Here is a 21,511-nt window from a genome sequence, read left to right as displayed (position 1 = left end):
TAGGCACGAGTCATCTGCGAGCACTTTTTAAGGCCGCCAAGGCATTGTCAATATCGCGCCCGGGACAGCAAAAGCGTGCAACGCGACAAACAGCTTGCTGCTTTAACATTTCACCCCGAAACGTCGAGTGCAAAACCAAAGTTTACGTACCTGGAGTAAATATCAGCGCACTCGGCAACTAACCCAGCACGCGTGCGCGCTACGCGTTGAATGGGAGATTCCGCCTCTGCCCTCAAGGGGGCTCGGATTTAACGTTCTCTGTTTATATATCGGCAGTGAACGACGGACTTCCTGTCTTTGTTAGCGGCCCGAAAGGAACCACAGTTCCCACGTGATTCAAGTATCTCGTGTGCGTCAAGTATCTGGCGCCTGTGATTTCGCAAGAAGGGAGTTCCGCAGCCGAGGCCAACACATACCGTTCAGATATGAGATATATAGAAAGCGGCCGAAGCGGAGGGATTATTCGCTCACCTATGTTTTCTAGTTTACGTGATATTCGTCGCTTTACCGCCTTCACAGCTTCTTTTCACGCTGAAAAAAAAGTGAGGTCTGCGCTCTATCGACGCAAGAACGTGATTTCCCCACGGGGCCTAAATAAGGTGCAGCGTCGTCTTTTCATGGAACATAAACTAAAACGGCTTTCTTCGTCATCCAGGCCCTTCCGCAAAACTTGTACTCCAAAATACTTCTTTTTTTGTTTTGTTTTCAGGGTTTCATGACTGTCACGAAGCCTGCTATTTCTTCTGATGTTCTTTGATGTTCAAAACAGCAGTGTTCTTTAAAACACCGAACTATGTGCGTGATTCTTCAGTGACATTAAATCCTGTATCTGAATGACCTAATGGCAGTTTTCCAGTGCCCACATCATTCGTGACTCCCGCTGCGCGAGAAAGACATGTACTGAGCAAGAAACAACAGCAAAGAAGCAATTTTTTTTTGTAAGCTGGTTTGTTTTCCAGGAGATAACGTAAATCGGGGATGCCGGGCTTTTAACGCGAAGCTTTATAGGTCTTACTGATGGTGTGTGCAACACGAAAACGCCGAAGTGAAGAAAAAAAAAATACCTGACGATTATGATAGTCTCTAATGCGAAGTTTGTGCGCAGTGCGAACTGCAGTCTTCTCGGTCAAGGCGCATAGCTCCTGTGGCCCGCTCTACTCTGCCGTTATGTCGCAGCGCGTCGACGAAACCGAGCATGTTTTGTAAAGCGTGTTTGAACCTCCCGCCCAAATGCCACGTGGTTCGGATGAGCCACGCAATGAGGACGACGACGAAGGACCCCAAGGACGGATCAACGTGCAGCACGCAGAACTTGAACGAACCAGACGCTTGCTTTAGTGGATGTCTGGTTTTGCGTTTCCTTTCTCGGGCGCTACTAGACGCCGAGGGTGGTTTTCACACACATGGCCGGCGCTGGCTCGGCAACAGCCCTCCCCCTCGCACTTTCGGAGGAGCGTCTCACGCCGTCCCCCTCACAATTTCACGACACTCTCCTCCACCGTTTTAAATACAGAGCATTTCAGTAACTCACGATGTCACCCGCGTTGACGTCCGTCGTAGTCCGCACCGTCGTTGTCCGCACCCCTCCACACTATATAAAAAAAAATACTATCCGGCGCCTGGTTTCGATCCCTCGACCCTGCGGGGGGAACGCAATGTACATGGTGCTCTACCCACTGCGCCACAAAGCCGACACAGAATGGGAGGCTACGAACGCGCCTTATATCCTTGACTCGTTCAAGCTACGTCAAGAAGCTGCTGATACAACGCATTCGTACCACCAACTCCCCAAACACTAAACGTTAACGCAATACACCCACCCCCTATGCGACGCATTTACTCGAGTCCCCCTCGCGGGGAGATGGGACCGCCAAAAACAACGCGTTGTGGACTGCGCAGTAAAGTGCAGGCACGTGCGAGAACCGCTCGCGCTGTTCGTTCCAGGCAGGGGGCGCGCGAGCACTGCGAAGGCGGGAAATTTGAACTGCTTTGGACAAACCTCCGTTCAATTCATCAAGAGAGAAGTGAGACAGGGAGGCGAAGAGCGTGATGGGTAGTAGCAGTAAGCGGATAACGGTGCCACAGGCCGTTATGGCGAATCACTGCTCTGCATTTACGACAGCTTTCACGTTGAGTGAACCGGCTTTAATTTTTTTCTTTCAGTCTTCTTACATTTCTTCCCATCGTTCACTCGGTTACAACGCCGAGGCCATCGCCGCCTCAAAACCACAGTAGCGGCGGCCAAAGTGCTCCGCACTAAAACGCTTCCCGTGGCCGGAGTCCAACCCGAGTCCCTCGCGTTATGAAGCCGGAGCCTATGCGATGGCTCCATTTCGACGTGGCCGTAGCGGTTTGGAAGACGTGAGTGACGACCAAGGAATCCGTCGCGAGAAAGCGTCCCGTTCAACCATCGCGGTCGTTTGACGGAGGGATGCATGATATTTTGGTGCGTCCTAGTTGCTTACAGAGCACCGCGCGGCAACTCACAACTCGTAACAAGGGCGTGCGTATGTATGTCTGCGTGAATATTTTAACTGCTTTAGGTTTCTGTACGAGTAATCTTGATGCCTAAAAATCGTTTTTAGAGAGAGAGAGAGAGAGAGAGAGAGAGAGAGAGAGAGAGAGAGAGAGAGAGAGAGAGAGAGAGAGAGAGAGAATTTATTGAAAGCTGAAGAGGTCAGCCTAATTAATGGTAGGGCTTGCTACTCCAGATGGGGGTGAATACAGCGAGATGAAAGAGTGAAATAAAGGAAAAAAGGGAAATGGAGCGTGGGAAGCAAGAGCAAAACATCGCAATACTATATATCGGGATCCGATGGCGGTATACACAATGATACGTCATTTGGATAGTGTAGCGGGCATACGAGATATCGAGAACATCTTGTGCGTGCATGCTCCATCTGTTCCAGATGCAAAATCTAAGGGATCGCAAAAGTACGCAGACAATTTTGTGAATCCCGTCGTGACCGTTGGCGTCAACAGAAAACTCCCGCTAACAAATTGAAGAAACTACTGGCACCGCCAGGAATCGAACCTGGAACGAATATAGAAACGGAGCTAGAGCCCGTTGTTTTACCGATCGAGCTACCAGCGCGCGCGGAGAAGGGGGAGACAGACGGTGTACTCACCGAGGAGAGCTGCGGGTTTACCCCCTGCGTTCTCGCTAAATGGCGCGTGGCAGTTTTACTCGGCTGAGTAAATTTCCCTTTGTTCAGTATTTGACGTTTGTGACAGGAAATTTAAACTTAGGACTTCGAAGCCGCGATATTTTCAAAGTGTAAATGAGAAGCGCATTCTACTCTGTGCTGCTGTTGCGCTTAAATATAGGACATCGCCCAACACGCAGAAATGGTATCTAATTTATATCCTTTACCTGAAATTTTTGTCTACGCTGCGAGCTTTTCGTCTCACCCATTAGAAGCTGGAAGATGATTGCAGGAATATCGCTGATCAAGGTTTCGCGATGTACGGCACGTGGCACTTATTTGGCACAAAAACCTCGATGCGATAAACCGAGTATGAAAGCCTTGCCCTCCAGCTTATCCAGGAATGCCATGAAGGCACTCAATAAAGAGTGGTTCGAAGATTACATGTATTCGATCAAAGGAAACTCACTCTAAGCGGCGGAGGAGACTCCGTGAGCCACGCAGGCCACCCAACTTCGCGTCCACACTTCTTCCGTTGTCCTACAATTGTCGCCATGCGTTATCAACAAGTCCATGTAAGCCAATGATGGCATCATCTGATAGCGGTTCTTATATGCTGTATATAACTCATTCGCGCTGCCTAAGAGCTACCTCTTTTTTTATCGGGAAGCAATCGTTATCCACTTTGATGGATTTCGTTGAATGTCCTCGGGATAGATAGCGTAGAAAAGCAAGAGACGGGAAAATAAGTGAGACCTAGAAAAAATGCCCGCCAATCAACCCTGTGAAGGTGATTAGAAAGCGAAGCTGTAAACGACACCCGCAACGATTGCCCCTGCGACGTCCCTCGAATTAACACACGTGGCTCTGCAAAGACGGAAGCCAGAGACAACTGAAGTGTACTTACCCATACTTCAAATGTACTTAACCAGACTTATTACTTCAAATAGACGTTCTTTGCTAGGGTTAAATCAATGCATGATCTATGAACGGTGGTTGGCTCAGTTGTATTGGTAAAGTGCAAGAGCGGAAATTCTTTTTTTATATAAAATAACGAAGCTCAAAACCGCTGTTAGACTATCTAACTTCTCCGTCGCTGCCGCAGCCGACGGGGGCGACGAGGTAGGTGCCAAAGACGGCGGAGCAGTGAGATGTCATGAGTTGGTGTGAGCTTCCCTTAATTTTTACTAACTCCTAGCGCATGCGCGAGGCGCGCGCATGGCCGCTACACGTGCCGTGTGCGGAGCGCACAACGGAACGAGAGGTCGCGTGACGCTATCACGTGGCATTCAGATAGAACGCCGGGTGTTGTCGAGTAATTGATTGATTGTGGGGTTTAACGCGCCGACGCTACGCAGGCGATGAGGCGCGCCGTAGTGGAGGGCTCCGGATTAATTTAGACCACCTGGGGATCTTTAACGTGCGCCGAAATCTCGTACACACGGGCGTTTTTGCTTTTCGCCTCCATCAGAAAAGCGGCCGCCGCGGCCGGGAATCGAACCCGCGACCTCGTGCTCAGCAGCGCAACGCCTTAGCCACTGAGCCACCGCGGCGGGTTGTTGTCGAGTACATCGTCTGTCTCCTTTGACTCCGCGTAAGCTCGTAGCACGATCGGTAAGACAACGGGCTCTCGCTACGTTTCTCTATTCGTTCCAGGTTCGATTCCTGGCGGTGCCAGTAGTCTTTTATTTGTTCGCGGCAGTTTTCTGTTGACGCCAACGGTCGCTACAGCACCCTGCGTGGTAGAGGTAGAAAGCTTCAGTTTAAAAACGCACCCATGCACTCCGTGCTGACGAGTGACTAGCGAAGCTGTGACGCGTGGCCAATGACTTACGTATGACGCGTGACCTAAATTTCGAGGTAACGTGCGGCCGGTGTTTGCCATTGTAGCGCTTGGGATGCTCCGCCCGAACCGCCGCCTCCCCTACCCGCTGTTGTCGCTTGCGCGGAGCTTCACGCAGTAGCTCGCTGCTCACGCGCTCTTCTGCGAGAGAGACTATTTCGCTCACTCCGATGCGCCGTCCCCACTCACCAGTGTCGACAGATCGAGGGAGCAGCCACGTCATCCATAAACCCAGCCAACTCCCTCCCCTCTCTCCTAACTCCTCTCCAACAGCTGTTTTTTTTTTTTTTTCTCGCATGTGCTTGGGTTGAGCTGGAGAAGTTTTCTGCGTACACAGGACCGCCGGAGTTTCCTTTCGCCTATCCGTATAAAGCTTCGCTTTAGGAAGCTGCAGGGAGTACCTAAGCATATCCTTATGACATGGGAAACGTAGCGAAAGCGTGTGAGCGATTGAACTTGAAACGATGGAGACGTGTCCCCTCTCCTATCAGACGATGAGTTTCAAAACCTCAGGTGAAAACGACGCGCCTTAGGCCAGCTTGCGCCATCTAGTGAATGACCCGCGAGGGAGCCCACAACCCTCCCTTTTGTAGAGGCTACTTCGCTGACCACGCTTTGCATTTTCTTTTTAATGCACGTGCTATGGAACGTGTTCCCTGCACGAATGACGATTGAACATGCACGAAGTGTTCCCGCGGCAGGTGCTTTGAGGACGCCTTTTGCGGACGCCAACTGGGTGAATGCTTTCACGTTAATCACCACGTGACGATTGGGAGCAGCAAGGGAGAACAAGCGAGAGTGGGCATGGAGATAGAGAGGAGGAGGAAAATACCAAGGGGGAGGGTTTGGATTTTATTGGGAGGATTCGATCGACAAAGGGCAGGGTATCGAGATCCAGAAAAATCCAATTGCATACCTCAACCAGCCTAAATCTTCATCCCCAGAACGCAGCACCTACATCACCAGGTCGTACCACGAAACTCTCTACCATCGCTGGACTGTTCGCTGTAACTTCACCTTTTGACGCGAAGCCAAGTATTGCAGAAAGATAAGTAATGGGTGAGGCCGTATCTCTTCCCTGATATTCCTCGTTCTTGTTCCATTCATTCGTGAATAATAGGCTTTTTATCAACACGTTTTTCTCCGTTCGCTTCCTCATCTGTAGGCATTTCTATTTTTGGCTTTCTATCCCGGATGTCAGTCGTATCACAGGCCTGAACAGCTAGACAGCAAAATCTCCCGAAAAAACAAGCCATCTCCTTTATTTCGGGGCGAAACACGGTTTTTTTGCGTCATGTTCAAGAAAAGCATCACCTCCCGCTGATGCTTTTCTTGAACGGGAGCTGAAACGGGAGCTGATAGTCAGGAGACGCGGCGTTACTTTAACGAGAAACTGTCGTAAAGTTTCTGAGCGTTCTGAAAAACTGCGACGTACGGTTAGTATCGCAGGAAAAGAGCTGCTTCGCCTTCATACTATACTGGTTAGGAGACACTAGGGAGAATTTGGATTAACTGGGAGGAGAAGCCTTTGAATTAATCCGAACAGAAAAGGCTTCAAGCTGCCGCCTTAGGGCGGCTGCGAGAGTCGCGAGGTAGAAAAAAAATTTGGCCGAAACTTGCTATTGGGAAACTGCAATTTAGTGCATATAATTCATGGATTTTTCTGTAGATTTTGTGCTTATTTTTTAGATCCCCTCGAGCAGCGCTGGCTCACGGCCTCTCGGACTAAGGAGCTCGAAGGCACATGTCAATAGATGTTCAATAGATGTTAATCTTGTAAGGGTGCTGGATTAGATAGAAATTTTGCTGTTTGCTTAGTAATTATTCCCAGTTTTATATGCGTAGCATCCTTGCCTAGTACACCCAGAGCCAGGACCGTGTAACGCCCTGTATTTCCACTAAAATGCACAACCGTCGGAAGTAGCAACTTTATTCGTTGTAATAGCGTAAATGGAGATTATTAGTCGAACAGAAATTTTAAGAAGCAATAAAGTAAGAAGAATAGAAAAAGTAAAAATTTGCACAATAATTATCTGACAAAACAAAAATAGGCCTCTTATGCATCTCTTCCAAAAAACAGAGACTAAGCGAAAAAAGCTCGCAAAATAACGTTCGCATTACGAATAAAAAATAGCGAAAACGGATTAATTCTGCTCTACGTCTTGCATCTGTGGAAAAATACATAATTGGCGAAGTAGAGGCCCTTCAAAGCTATAATGGTATCAAGTTACATTATTAACAAGAAGAAACAAAAAAAAACTTAAAAACAATAAAATAGCCCAACTTCCTTGGGTTCTCATAGCCGAATCTTGCTGTAAAGATCTTACCCTCTAGACAAGCGGCATAAGAATGCGACCCATTAGCAGACAATTCCCCGAATTTCTCCAGATTTTCTTTTTCAAATATTGTGTGAATTTCTATACTTTTTTTTCAAAAAGGAGAGCTAAACCCACTCGCACCAGCAATCATCTATTTTCTTTTTTGAGTATTCACGCTTCATATATTACCGTTCATAATGGGTTTCTTAATTTTGAAATCTAGTTGTCTTAAAATGTATTTTATTTCTGTTTTCAAAATTTGTTTTGCCTGTGCGTGTGTGCGTGCGTGCGCTCGAACGCATTAGCGCAGAAACTGCGACGAGCCTGGCGGCGTTGTGGAAGAAGGATTTTCTCACGAGCGTTCGAGAAAACATATTTATTTTTCGCATTGGCCACGCACTCATCCCCTCTGCGGCTAAATAAAATCGCAAAGCAACAGCACTGGGCGAGCACAGCACAGGTGAATAGCTCGGAACTATATCGGACACGCAAACAAGGCAACCGAACGCAAGGAAAGTTGCTGATAGGCAAAGCGTACCCATTGTGCTCCCTCTTTCGCACAGATATGTTTTCGGCAGCACAAAAGCAGGAGCGACTCATTAGATAAGGCGGAATGGGACCGGTGGAAAAACACGCGGGTGTCATCGCGTAGTCTGCCGTGCGATAAATACGGGTGCCGTATTACTGGCTCACAGCAAGTTCGACCCCGAGCAGATAGCCAGGCGGTAAGAGGGCAATGAAGAGAACATACACGCTTCGATCATTGAAAAGACTGCTTTGCCAAGAAGAAGAAGAAGAAGAATATTGGAGGAGGAGGTAGCCTTTATTGTGGCAGGAAGACTCTACGTCAAGCGGAGGAAGTGGGAGTCGAAGGTGGAGGGTTTGTAACTTGGGACATCTTAAATGCGGACAGTTCGACCCAAAACAGCTTAGCTCCTTGAGAAGGCTGGAGAGGCCGCGTGGGGGGAGAAGAGCAGGCTCACGACTTTAAACTGCTCGCGCTAGACCGCGTTTTAGAGAAAAAATGTGCAATTAAAGCCAGCATGGAGTGTTCCGGTGTACGAGGGTCGATGTAAAAAGAGGTTGTATTTAGAGGACGATCGCGCGCCCTGGCGTGTGCCGTCTCGTTGCCATTACGATGGTTCTCGGAGACTTCCCCCATGTGTGCGGGGAACCACTGGAGTCGGGTTTGCGGTTCTAGTTCTTCGTGGACTTGGCGTTGGCTTAGGATTCGGGCCGCTCTCGGAGATATCCGACCTTTGGCGAAGTTCCTAATCGCTTGTCTGGAGTTGCATAGGACCGTTTTGCACGCCGAGTCCGTGAGGTCGAGGGCCACTGCTATTTCCTCCGCTTCTTCTGCTTGCTAACATGCCACGCTTGCTGATATCTTTGTCGCCTCGTCTGGATCGACGACCGTCACGGCAAATTGGGAACCTTTCTCGTACTCGGCGGCGTCCACAAATCGCGTAGCCAGATCATTGCCGTGGGCGTTCAGGAGAGCCTTGGCTCGGACCTTTCTTCTGCCTCGGTTGTAATCCGGATGAACGTTTCTGGGGATAGGGATCGACTCTAAGTAACTGCCGGATGGTGCCTGGGACGGTGACTTTATGTCCCTGCTGTTTGTGGTATCCGATGCCGAGGGTCTCGAGGACCCTACAACGAGGGTCTCGAGGACGACCTACAACGAAATCACCAAGGCCTTCCGCTTGGCCCGACGGACCTTCCCTCCGCCCAGCGACGAGCTGGACAGGTCACAGGCGGTCGCACTCAGGCAACTGCAGACGCACACGTACCCTCCTAGCCCGGCACACTATCACATAATGTATCCGGAAATTTACACGACCAACACATGTAAAGTCTGCCGCAAAGAGGTAGCCACCTTAACCCACATGCTCTGGAATTGTACCAAAGTTGTGCACGGTGCTAACTCCGGAAACCTCCCGCCGCGGCTGTCCGCTGCCTTGTGCAGCCCCAGCCTTGACGACCTACTCTGGGCAGTCCAGCAGGCCTGTGAGGCGGTGAACCGGCAGGACTTCGACGCTCCCAAACGGGCGAAGAGGACCAGCGGCGACGACCCCAAGCGGGTGACTTAGGCCCGGTCAGCGAAAGCTCTGCAGGCGATCAATAAAGTTTTTACCAACCAATTAGAGGACGCTTGAAGGTTCTGTAGCGCGCGAACTTCGGACAGTGCCACATTAGGTGCTGGAGATCGGCGGGTGTGGGGGAGGCGCTGAAGGGACATTGAGGTGGCAGAGACGAGATGCACCATTTACCGAAGGTCTCTGGCGTGAGGCTAGCATTGGCAAAATATTTGTTTATGAAAATTTCGGTTGATCTTGGGAGCAAGGGCCGAGCGAATAAAAAGCCCGTTGGAGTCGAGGCCTTGAGGCGGCCTTTTTTTTTTTTTGTAACGCGAAAGCTGTATCTCTGGTGGTAACGTCTCAGTAGTTGGAGGAGCCAAGTCGGGAAGCAGCTGAAAACTAGAGGTTATACACTCCCGTGCAGCCGTGTGGGCTGCCTGGTTCCCCGGTGATGACTCCTCGTGTCCAGGTGACCAGTCGATGCGAACATGAATGCCGCTAGATTTCAGGATGGAGATCTGAGGAATAATTTTGTTGGCAATGGTATTGGTCGACGAGGGGCATTTTAGAATCTGTAGGGCTTTGAAAGAGTCCGTCAGGATGCGTATCTGGGAAGGCACGGAGAAGTGATAGCCAACATGAGGTAGTCTATGGCTTGAATGGTCGGCGCGTCAAACTCCACAATCAATCAATCAATCAATCAATCAATCAATCAATCAATCAATCAATCAATCAATCAATCAATCAATCAAGTAATTGCACTGAGCACACCATCGCGGCTGCACCACCGATCTGGCGACGAGGATAGTGCAAGAAAAACAGCACTTGTTAGCATTGTTTTTTTGTTTGTTTTTTCGCTGAAAGCTACGCATTCACCAGCTGAAACAGTCCAGAAAATTGTCTACGCATTCTGAATTTTAAACTCTCAAAAGCACACCAAAGATGTTTATGCAACTAACGTTGTCCCCCCCCCCCCCCCCCCCCCCCCTTTTGGAATCTCTCAAACAAACTAAACAGCGAGTTATGAAATGAACCTCGTGATGTCGAGCAGATTTCCTAACTCCAATTCGCACTGACGCGACGGGCCTGTGGTGACGAAGAGCGCAGAGGCGGCGACGCCTCCTCACAAACAGCCAGCTCAAAATCAACAGCCAACAAATCCCCCGCGTCCTCCTTTACTCTTTTTATCTCACTTCTGAGTCACGTGCACAGAATGTGAGGTGCCATGTGCCTACGTCGCGGAATGGAGAGGGTGCGTTTTCTGACAAATCGCTAGTATTGTTCTGTGGATTTCTGGAGCTGCACATGTCGCGCTCGGAAGGGTTCAAGGATTCGCAGAGATCGACTGCGGCTGGTGCTCCTTGTGTCATATCCGTCGACGCTGCAGGTGCCAGCGGTTTTGCTTGTTTCCGAACGTTGACCCGAATAGAAGGAAGTGGCGCCCCATATCTTTGTTGAGGTCGCGCACGTATACCTCATCTGGGCTCAAGCAGTTAAACCTCGATTCGCGGAGTCCCCGAAGACCCCTTAATCATTTCATTAACCATTAGCACAGGAACTTCTTTAAATATATATATATATATATATATATATATATATATATATATATATATATATATATATATATATATATATATATATATATATATACACAAAGTAGAAGTACGCTCTTCGGAGACTTTATTTCCAACGTTTCGACCTGAGACAGGTCTTCCTCAGGAAGACCTGTCTCAGGAAGACCTGTCCTGAGGAAGACCTGTCTCAGGTCGAAACGTTGGAAATAAAGTCTCCGAAGAGCGTACTTCTACTTTGTGCGTATTCCTGCAGCAACTAAGGACTCCACTTCACGACTATATATATATATATATATATATATATATATAGTAAGGAAATGAGGGGCTCGTTGGGGAAATACAGAAACATAGGTCGGCAGTCTACAACGCCAAAGGAGGCATAGGGGTGTGCTTAGGCTCTATTTTTTTATTACGGTTAATGAAGTTAAGATTTTTTTTTAATATAAGGAAGAAAGAAAGAAAGAAAAACACGCGCCCAGAGTGGGGACCGAACCCACACCTTTCGATTAGATCTCGAATACCTTACCAATTCGAGGCATTCGAGATCTAATCGAAAGGTGTGGGTTCGGTCCCCACTCTGGGCGCGTGTTTTTCTTTCTTTCTTTCTTCCTTATATTTAAAAAAAAATCTTAACTTCATTAACCGTAATAAAAAAATAGAGCCTAAGCACACCCCTATGCCTCCTTTGGCGTTGTAGACTGCCGACCTATGTTTCTGTATATATATATATATATATATATATATATATATATATATATATATATATATATATATATATATATATATATATATATAGAGAGAGAGAGAGAGAGAGAGAGAGAGACTGACTTTATTGCAGCAGGAAGGCGCTAGGTGAAGTGGGGGAAGCGGGAGTAGGAGGTGGGGTGTTTGTGGCTGAGAAAAACATCCCCGGCTATCTCCACTAACGTGAAACTTGAGCAGGGGCGAAGCATGCAGTGTATAAGTGTATTCTTTGCGCCTTGGCGTTTTTTGCCAACGGAAATGAAACCGTTGAGGGGTAGAGGTATACAGCTTTGATGTAAAAGTCTCGTGTCTTTGAAGCACGAAGCTCTCTGGCCCGAGGCGTAAACGAGCGTCCCGGTGTTTTTTTTAGCACGCGTTACGAAACGCTGCAGCGCGAGACGTAAACAAATGTCCTGGGGTTTTTATAGTATGGGTTACGTTCTGACGCGAGGCGTAAACGAGTTTCCCGGTGTTTTAGTACCGTGACTTTATGAACGACGATTACGACGACGACGACGACGACAGGAGACGCCAGCAGTAAGGTATACGCGCATCATCTCCTTGAATCGGAAACTTCGAAAAACAGAGGAAGCATTACGCCTACGAAAAACGTGAGAGTCAATACGAAATTTCTCGTTAATTCATTCATTCATTCATTCTGTATCTCATTCCATAACTCTGTATTCATTCATTCATTCGTTCATTCATTCATTCATTCATTCATTCAGCTGTATTCACTTTTGTTTTACATAATTTTTTCTCTGGTCTGCCGAAGCACCGAATACTTGTTGGTTTTCCAGGCAGTTGGTGTAAACATACACAAAAGAGAATAAGCACACTCAAGTTTGAACATGACAAATACTTTTTGCTCGAATTCGAGAAATTCGCAGGAAGCAGGGTTCTTAAACTCGAGGTTTAACTGCGTGGGCTTTTTTATTAATTGTAGCGATTTTTAAGTTCAACGGATATATACTTATGCCCGCGTGCAAAACGTTGTGACCCGTACCAGTGCGAAGATCGTAACTGAAAGAACAAATAAACCCAAACGAAATGCTTCGTTGAATTGCAGTAAGCATTAACTCCACTGCAGGAGAGCATCAAAACAACGTCAAGTAGGAATTACTCACTGCTTAATCATTGTTTTTCTACGAGTTGACCCAATGCGCGGACGGCGTCCACTTGTTTCCGTTAAGCGGCGGTGCGGTATACATCTTCGCGACGGTTTAATTCGCGAAGGCTCAAGTGACAGGAGGCGTGTATGTTCGCGAATGTTTGTTTCCAACTCCGAAGCTCGGCAAATGTCAAACGGTGCACTTCGGAGGAAAGATTCAAACCTCCAACAGCGCGCCCAAAACATGACTCGAGCTAACTCTCAAAAAACAAAATTTCACGAAAGAAGTTTGATGAAGTGATTCTTCGAGAAAAAGGACAAACCCGAAAGGGTTGAAAAACCGCCCTTACATTTAAAAAAACTCTTTAAAACATTAAAGCGCTTCGATAATCTCGCATTAAATGATAAGAATACTAAGTAGCCATAACGAAGGCATTGTTTAAGTCGTTATCCTGTGATCCGTTCCTCTTTACCTGCTTTATCAGGAGAAAGACTCATGCTTCATCGTGAATGGATAGATAGGCTACGATCCCGCTCCAAATAACATATCCCGGCTACACAGGCTGGCAGTCCGAGTGGAAGGCGGCGCAAATAAATTTCGGTACACTCTCGGAACCAGGACTCTGACCTCGTTATGAGCGCTACTTCGCTTAAAGCGGGAATGAATTGCTATCCATGCACTGCACCTGACAACAATGGAACCCCAGATAAAACGAGAATTTGAATAAAGTGCTTTCGTTATCACAAGGCTTTTACTGTATTCGCGTTTATTACATTCATTTCTTCATGAATAACAAGTAAGAACAGTACTATTTGTTTCTCAAGTTCGAAAGGCGAATGGATCCAACTGCCGTATAGAAGCTCACTTAATATTCTCAGAACTTCCGTGTATCCTCCGTGATCGCGGTTGTACTCAGATATCACCAATCGGGAATACTCTAGGATTTCGAACCAAGTTGCTTGCTATTCGAAATACCGTCACAACAACGAATTCCGCTTGGTGTGCATTAATTCACATGATTTCGAGCTAAATGGCTTGCTATTCGAAATACCGTTAGAAGTGCGAATTCCATTTGTGGTGCATTAATTATAGAATAGCCGTTTTTTAACCTTAAAGACTTTAATGACAGTGTGAAAGTCTTTTATTACAGCATTCCCCGAATCTAAAGACTTTAATCTCAGTGTGAATGTCTTTTATTACAGCATTCCTCGAATTCGAAGCACCAGCGTTTCCTCTGTATGCGTATACCCAATAAATGTGCTACGGAGAGAGCTGTCGTACCGCAAACACAAAAATACTATTGAATTTGAGCATATTCAAAAATTAAGTGGAGTTCGCACAACAACTCGCAGAGAGACAGAATTTTAGTAAGTGGGGCGTAGGGCGCGTGGTATCAGTTGTACAATAAACGAATGACTGGGAGAATAACAATAAACGCCGGAATGAGATAAGAAAGCGCGAGAAAGCAGGTGAAAATAAAAATGGAGATAACAATTCTCAGCACCTGAGACACGAGAGGTTTTGACGCAAGATCGAAACACTGAACTTTCGCAAAAACTAAAACCGGAAGCAGTATATGCACGCTATCAAGCGTTTAATCATTTCTGAATTCACAGCTTCGCTCGGTGAGCAACTTAGGCCGCAGTTTCACACTATAAGGACCGAACACTAACAATTTTAAGCGGCCGCGGCTCATTCGCCTTGCTTTAATTCAAGCCGTATTCTTGCATGGGACGAGAAAAACTTACCCTAAAAAAAAGACGCCGAAAATCTTCGCCCTAACCCCATCTCAAAATTTATGTTAAAAACCATATTCAAAAGAATATAGGTAACTTCTCCGTTGCTTAAGACGAAAGACGTTTCGACTCGAGATCAAAGCCGTGACTTTTGTGAAACAGTAACACGTATGAGTATATGCACGTTATCAAACCGTTCACCATTGAGCAATTCCGGCCGCAGTGCCATGCAAGTTTTCTATAAGGACCATACACTCACAAGTCTAAGGATATCCGGCTTACCCGCGATGCTTCAATCTAAGCCGTATTTCGACGGAGGACGAGGACAACGTATCCTAAAAAAACGCTAAAAATACCTGTCCAAAACTTATCCCAAAAGTTATGATAAAAACCATATTCAGAAGGCTAAAGGTAACTTATTTAGCACTTGAGACGCAAGACGTTTCGAGTCGATACCAAAACCGCGAATTTCGTAAAAGAGTATACAAGTATCCGTGTATGAACGTTACCAAACCGTTCACTATTGAACAATTCGGCAGCGGTGTCAGGCAAGTATACTACGAAGACCAAACACTCACAAGTTTGAGCGTCCCTGGCTCATCCGCCATGCTTCAATCCAAGGCGTACTCCTAAGTTGGACGAAGAGCAGCCACCACGCAGAACGCTTCCGTATCAGGGCCGGAAAGGACACTGAAACCGGGGCCCGACCTGCTACCCACTGTCATCGGCTATCAACTCCGCGTACCGCAGCGCTGGCAACCAAAGTTGGGGGCGCGATTACGCCGGGACGACATGGCGGTGTCCGGGGCCTCACGACCTGTCGCGTTAACCTCGCCGGCTTATCTGCGGTGTCATACACGCGGCGAGAAACCCTCGCTCCGAGAACCTCGTCGTCGCCAGCCGTGTAACTCGCGTGCTCCTGCTCCTATTATGCTATCATGTATCTGCGCGCGTCGCTTTCAGGGACAAGACGGATGAGTGGATGGGCCCCGCCCCTGATTGTCTTCTCTTCGCCGGAACCACCAAGCGCGTTGATTTTTTTTTAAATTTTATTCTGCGCTGTAAACTCTTGACGACGACTGAAATGACACCTACTTACACACAAGGTGCCGATTAGCATACGTATGACTCTTCGCGGTTAGGTCTAAGAACTGAAGACAATAGAGAGCAATAGGTCTAAAAACTGAATGTTGTATTCGTATCTTGTATTCGTCAAAGTACCTTTTGTTTATTTTTTTCATCCGCTACATATTTCGCGGCGGCATATTACCCGCTCAGTAATACGTCCTTCGCCTGCGGTATGAGCAACGTTAAGTGCGATCATGCACTGCCTGTTGTTTCACCGAACACGGCTACCACAGAACAGGGAGGATTTCGGCTTCGTCGTAGCTCGTGGTCGTGTTAATGCATAGTGAAGAAAGCAAATCCCCAAGACCGCTTAAGAATCCAATTGTCATGCCAAGACCAAGCCAAAAAGAGGGGTCTTCCCATCAACCCCCACGACGACATGGATTACCAGGCGCAGTTTCCTCTCTAGTATACTTACTAAGAAACTCTATGCATTCGCCGGTCTGCGCATTCGAGAGGAGTGACGTCATAGCCGCGGCAGACGCACTGGCGCCGGCGCATTTCCAGCTGTGCGCCTCCGTTGCGCAGTAACCAAGTATGACGCTGCGCCGGAGCCGCTTGATAGCCGTTTCGCGTGGCTCCTGGAGAACCGTTCTGCACATGCGCGAGGAGCAGTGACTGGACTAGACTGGACTGGACTGCACTGGACTGGATTGGATTGGATTGGACTGGACTGGACTGGACTGGACTGGACTGGACTGGACTGGACTGGACTGGATTTGATTGGACTGCTGAACCTTTGACCACGCTACGTATATCCTGGCATAATTGATACCGGTATTTCACGGCGTTACTGTGTGAGAACACGCACTCGACGTCTGTGCTGCTGATGGGCATGGCCAGGGCCCAGAGACCAACAGCATTGAAGGCATGACCAACAATGACAGGTTGAATGAACTCTGCCTTTTCCTTGAAACAGTTTTCACCAATCGCATCTGTGAAATATAGCACATGTACCCAGAATGTTTCTCGACTTTTTGACGTGGGCCGCACTACAGTGAACTTGGCGAGCACTACAACAGCGATATGTTCACAAATACGGGAATAAGCCCCCTAAAGAAAAGCGACAAGCGGCTGAAAAAATCTACGAGTGATTCGATGGAAAACGAAGCCCAAATCCGTTTATAATAGACGAAACTGGCAACCCTGATAACCGGCTTTATTTCTGTGACGCAAACCAATGCCGCCATCCGTACAGCCGGATGGATACCGAAGCTTGTCCCACAGCGATGGAGAGGCAGAAAATCCGCCGAACAATGAAGAGGAAGCCTCGTCGGGAAAGCCGCGGTCGCGTCTGCCTGGTAACCGAAGCAGCGGAGGCGGTTTCGGGAGTTTGTGTTGCCCAGAGTACGGAGCCCCGGTATCAGCCCTCTCGTCTTACTGTCGCCAGGAAGGCATCGCTGGGACTTTCCGTAGACCACGTAAAGGGGTACGCCACGCACACATTTATCGCGGAAACTCGCATCCGGCAAAGCTGTATCCGCGTTTCTGGCGTTGTACGCGAACTTCGCTGGCATACGTTTTTGACAAGCGATTGACATGTCCACAATGTTCTTCGGAAGAACGCATTTAAAGCTGTTGGATTTCGGGGAAATCAAATTCATCGTCACCATCACCAGCCTATGTACGCCCACTGCAGGGCAGAGGCCTCTCCTATTAATCTCCAATTACATCGGTCCTGTGCCAACTGTGACCAATTTATCCCCGCAAACTTGATCTCATCTGCCCATCTAACTTTCTGCCGGCCCCTGCCACGCTTGCCTTCTCTAGGAATTCACTCTGTTACCCTTAATGACCAACGTTTATCTTGCCTTCGCATCATGCCCGGCCCACGTCTATTTCTTCTTCTTCATTTCTACTAATATGTCCTTAACACGTGTTTGTTCCCTGATTCACTTCTCTCTCTTCTTGTCCCTTAATGTTATACCTATCATCTTCCGTTCCATTGCTCGCTGAGTCGTCCTCAATTTAAGTTGAACCCTCTTAGTGAGCCTCCAAGTTTCTACCCCGAAGGTGAGTACCGGTAAGATGCAGCTGCCATACACTTTTTTCTTCAGGGACAATGGTAGGCTGCCATGCATTATCTGAGAATGCCTGCCGAATGCACTCCACCCCATTCTTATATTTCTAATTATCTCTGCCTCGTGGTTGGGATACGGGGTCACAACTTGCCCTAAGTAGATATATTTGGTTACTACTTCTACTGCCTCGCCACCTATCTCAAATCAATGTACTGTCCCGAGGTTATTGACCATTCCTATAGTTTTCTGTAGATTAATTTTCAGGCCCACTGTTCTCCTCTGTTTGTCCAGTGCGGTAAGCATGCTTTGCAATTCGTCTTCCGAGTTACTTAGCAAGGCAACGTCATCAGCAAATCTGAGGTTACTGAGGTATTCCCCACTAACCCTTACTCCCACCTGTTCCCAATCCAATGTTATGAATACTTCTTGTAAACATGCTGTGAATAACATTGGAGAGATTGTGTCTCCTTGTCTGACGCCCTTCTTTGTAGGTATTTATAGCCCTAGCCCTTGTGAAGACAGCTAGGAAGCCACTCTCCTAGCGCTGAAGACGCGGCTGTGAAAAAAAAAGAAAATCGGGACAGGCTATCGTATGCAATACAGGCACCCCACGGAAAAGAAACTAGACGTCATGACTGACATGTCACCGATCCAGCGTCTCCTCATAAAAATTCTTCCCAACCAAAATTATTTGATTTAAACTTACACAACGACAGGCGAGAAGCCAGGATCAGATTCCTTCGATTAAAGTACCTGAACCATACAGACACACTATACGCCGACGACGGAATATACGAAAGACTGAGGCAACAATTGTTGGAATGGACAATCCTGGTAACCGTTGTGACTTCATGACCCTACCTCTCACACACGAAACACACTCGATATTGGAGGCTACACGTGGTAATGCAGCAACCCCTTCCAAAAGATCTTCATAAAGAGTCATTGTTTAGTTACACGAGCAATCACTCCTCGCGCTGTCGAAATGGATGCTGCCAAAAATACGAGAGGCCGTTAAACAGGCAACACAATCGCATTGCATGTGCTTGAACACCTGCCGTGGTGAGTTTCTATGCTTCAATCCTGTGCTTTTTTTTCGCTGTTCTGTCGGCGGGCTTTATGTGTAGCGAACTTCCACCCAGCCTAAAGAGGCCATACAGACAAAATACAATTTGGGTTCATTAAAAAGACTCGTACCGACTCTAAGTGCAGGTGGTCAATTATCTTGAACAGGATGCGGAGGCTCCCATCATCTGCCAACGAATCCACCAACTCCACAGCAAATTGTCGCCAAATGTGCTTGTGTAATGGGTGCCTGGTCACACCAATATTGTGAAAAATGAACGATCTCACTTCCTGTCACATAACTGCCAGGCCCCATCATCCCCCACCCAGCTCCCAAGTGACCCATGGGCCACACGAATGGCTGCAAAGGAGGATCTTCGACGCCGAACGCGTACTCTTATCCCTCCGCGTTTGGTTCGTCCCCTCCATCTCAACCTTAAGAGGGTGGAGGAGGTAGTCTTACGAAGGATCCGACTGGCCGTTGCTCTTACTCCTGCCCGCATGAGTGAATGGAAAGGGGACTACCGAGGGCAAGTGAACTGTCCAACTTGCTCTGATGGAACGGCTCCAGCAGACCTTCCCATTTATTATGGATATGCCCTGGAACCAAGGACATTTGAAGGAAATGTCTGATGGCAGCAGGCCCAAATTCGCTCCAAGACACGCATTACCATCGGTGGCTCCACGGTCCTGCCTACCGTTCCTTGCTGGGCTATAGCCGGGAGGCTAACCTAGTTTCCTGGATATAGATCGAACTCGCTTAATGTCTTCTAAGCCTTGAGGCTATTGAATAAACGAAAGCACAGCAACAAAAAGACTGCCTTGCCGTGATAACAGTGATACCAGTTTTATTGGCGACATTCAAGGGAACACATGAATCAGTAACGACTCCCCAGCCACTAACCGGCAACTTTTTATGACGTCACAGAATCTTGTTTGTTCTATTGGCGGTCGCGGACCTCAAACATCGACAAGAAAACTCACTGGGCGATCGCAGGGGGGCCTATGTTGAGTTCTAACGTGCAGTTAACACACTGATAATTATGTTTTGAGTGCTTTCCCATATTACGTAACCGCTGCTCGTGCACGTCACTGTAGCGCGAAATTTGAAAAATTTGCTGTACGTCTCGCGTTTTGAGGGTTAAAGAAATGTCTTTCGTGTCTGGAATGGGAGGTACACTGAAGGCGAGTTCTTTCAAAACAAACACTGTTGTATTTTGTCTTTATGGCTCCTTTAACGCTTCGCCGACTCGCGCCATCGCGCGCGTGTTAACGTTACGACCACGCATAAAACTTCGTGGCTCCAGCGACAGTACTCTTTACGACGTCGCCTGCGCACTGGGCGACGTGAAGCGCTGTCTGTCGAGTACTGTCAAGCCACCCGAAGGACACCGTGCGAAAGACAGCGGGGCGTAGCCTCCAACCGCCGATGGCCACACGTACGTAGGGGCTTTTGAGCTGAGTACAGTGTATTAGCACCGTCGGAGGGGACACGGAAATAAATAAATGGGGTGGACTCTAGACTAGAACTGATTTTTACTAGAAAAACATGCAGGTTACCACACCGGCGCACGCCGATGTGGTAACACAAAGGAGCAGCGCAAAGGAACAGCACAAAAGCTGTTCCTGGGCACGTTAATGAACGATTGATTGATTGATTGATTGATTGATTGATTGATTGATTGATTGATTGATTGATTGATTGATTGATTGATTGATTGTTTGATTGATTGATTGATTGATTGATTGATTGATTGATTGATTTATTATACAGGGATAAATAAATACAGCTATAGGCAAATAATAAAGAAATAAATTAGTCAGTCAGAAAAAATTGCGCCTCCTGGAGATAACTCAGTCCCTGCATATATTCCCACGTTGGAACGTTCTGTTAATTTAGAACTTTTACAAGTCTCACTGTACGCTCAGCAAGAACGTATATTCGCTAATGCATATCATGGTATTCACGTCAAAAAAATATAATGCGCTTAGAAGACTCTCGCAAGCGGGGTGATTTCGCCTCCTATATTGTGGTGTCTTCGCTGTCTGTGGACGCAGCCCGAAGCCCGCGAGGTTTCCTCAAAGAAGTGGTTGACACAATTCGCTTCTTAGAGGCTCGGTTTAGCCTTGAGTACATATTTACTGCTACGCGCGAGTCTATTTCTGATGCCCTGGTTTCTGGGCTTTTTCCCACACCTTTATATCGTGTTCTGTACCTACAGTGTCCGTACCAGGATGTCCTCAATAGAGTGTGTAAAATGTGTGTTCCGCCAGGTGTTAAAACATTTTTCTTTAAATTACACACTGGCACGCTCCCTGTTAAAACTTGGATGGAAGATCGGGGTCTGTTTATAGCTTGGTCGACAGACTGTCGGCTCTGTACTCGACCAGAGACAATTGATCACTGCTTTGTAGACTGCAGAGATGCTGTCTTTTTCTGGGACATACTACAGCGAACGCTCAAAAAAGATGCATGGATATTACGCCTTTCTCTATCCGATTTTTGCCATTCGACTATCCTGGTGAGCCACCTTATGACATGTTCGTGTTAATTGGTTTGTACAGTCTGTGGCGATGCCGCTTATGTGATAGGCATGCTGAGCCACCAAGATCAACTAAGTCTTATTTCCGAGAAACTGTGGCATTTGTACATAGTGTGTATAGTTCGCTTGACCAACCACCTGACTGGTTCCCTCTTTTGAACGCTTGTGTGTGTTTGCCTGAATTTTGATGTATATCTGCT

General features: G+C 47.5%; 1 protein-coding gene across 5 annotated transcripts in view; it reads right to left on the bottom strand.

Annotated features, from left to right (window-relative positions):
* Positions 1-21,511, bottom strand: part of LOC144163243 (excitatory amino acid transporter 3-like) — an 87,581-nt gene that overhangs the window by 23,302 nt on the left and 42,768 nt on the right. Inside the window, exon 1 of one of the 5 annotated variants that reach the window (XM_077694117.1) lies at positions 15,133-15,456. The exons of 3 other annotated variants lie outside the window; for them this stretch is intronic. In XM_077694117.1, the coding sequence (XP_077550243.1) occupies positions 15,133-15,162 (30 nt within the window). In that variant the 5' untranslated portion in view covers positions 15,163-15,456. Of the gene's footprint in view, positions 1-150; positions 275-15,132; positions 15,457-21,511 lie in introns of those variants that run through there. One more of the 5 variants, XM_077694119.1, reaches the window with a different exon arrangement.

Source organism: Haemaphysalis longicornis, unplaced genomic scaffold, assembly GCF_048455015.1.
Source record: "Haemaphysalis longicornis isolate Haplotype H1 unplaced genomic scaffold, Haemaphysalis longicornis Haplotype H1 scaffold_12, whole genome shotgun sequence".
NCBI classification, from domain to species: Eukaryota; Metazoa; Arthropoda; class Arachnida; order Ixodida; family Ixodidae; genus Haemaphysalis; species Haemaphysalis longicornis.
This window is presented reverse-complemented; position numbering and strand designations above follow the sequence as displayed.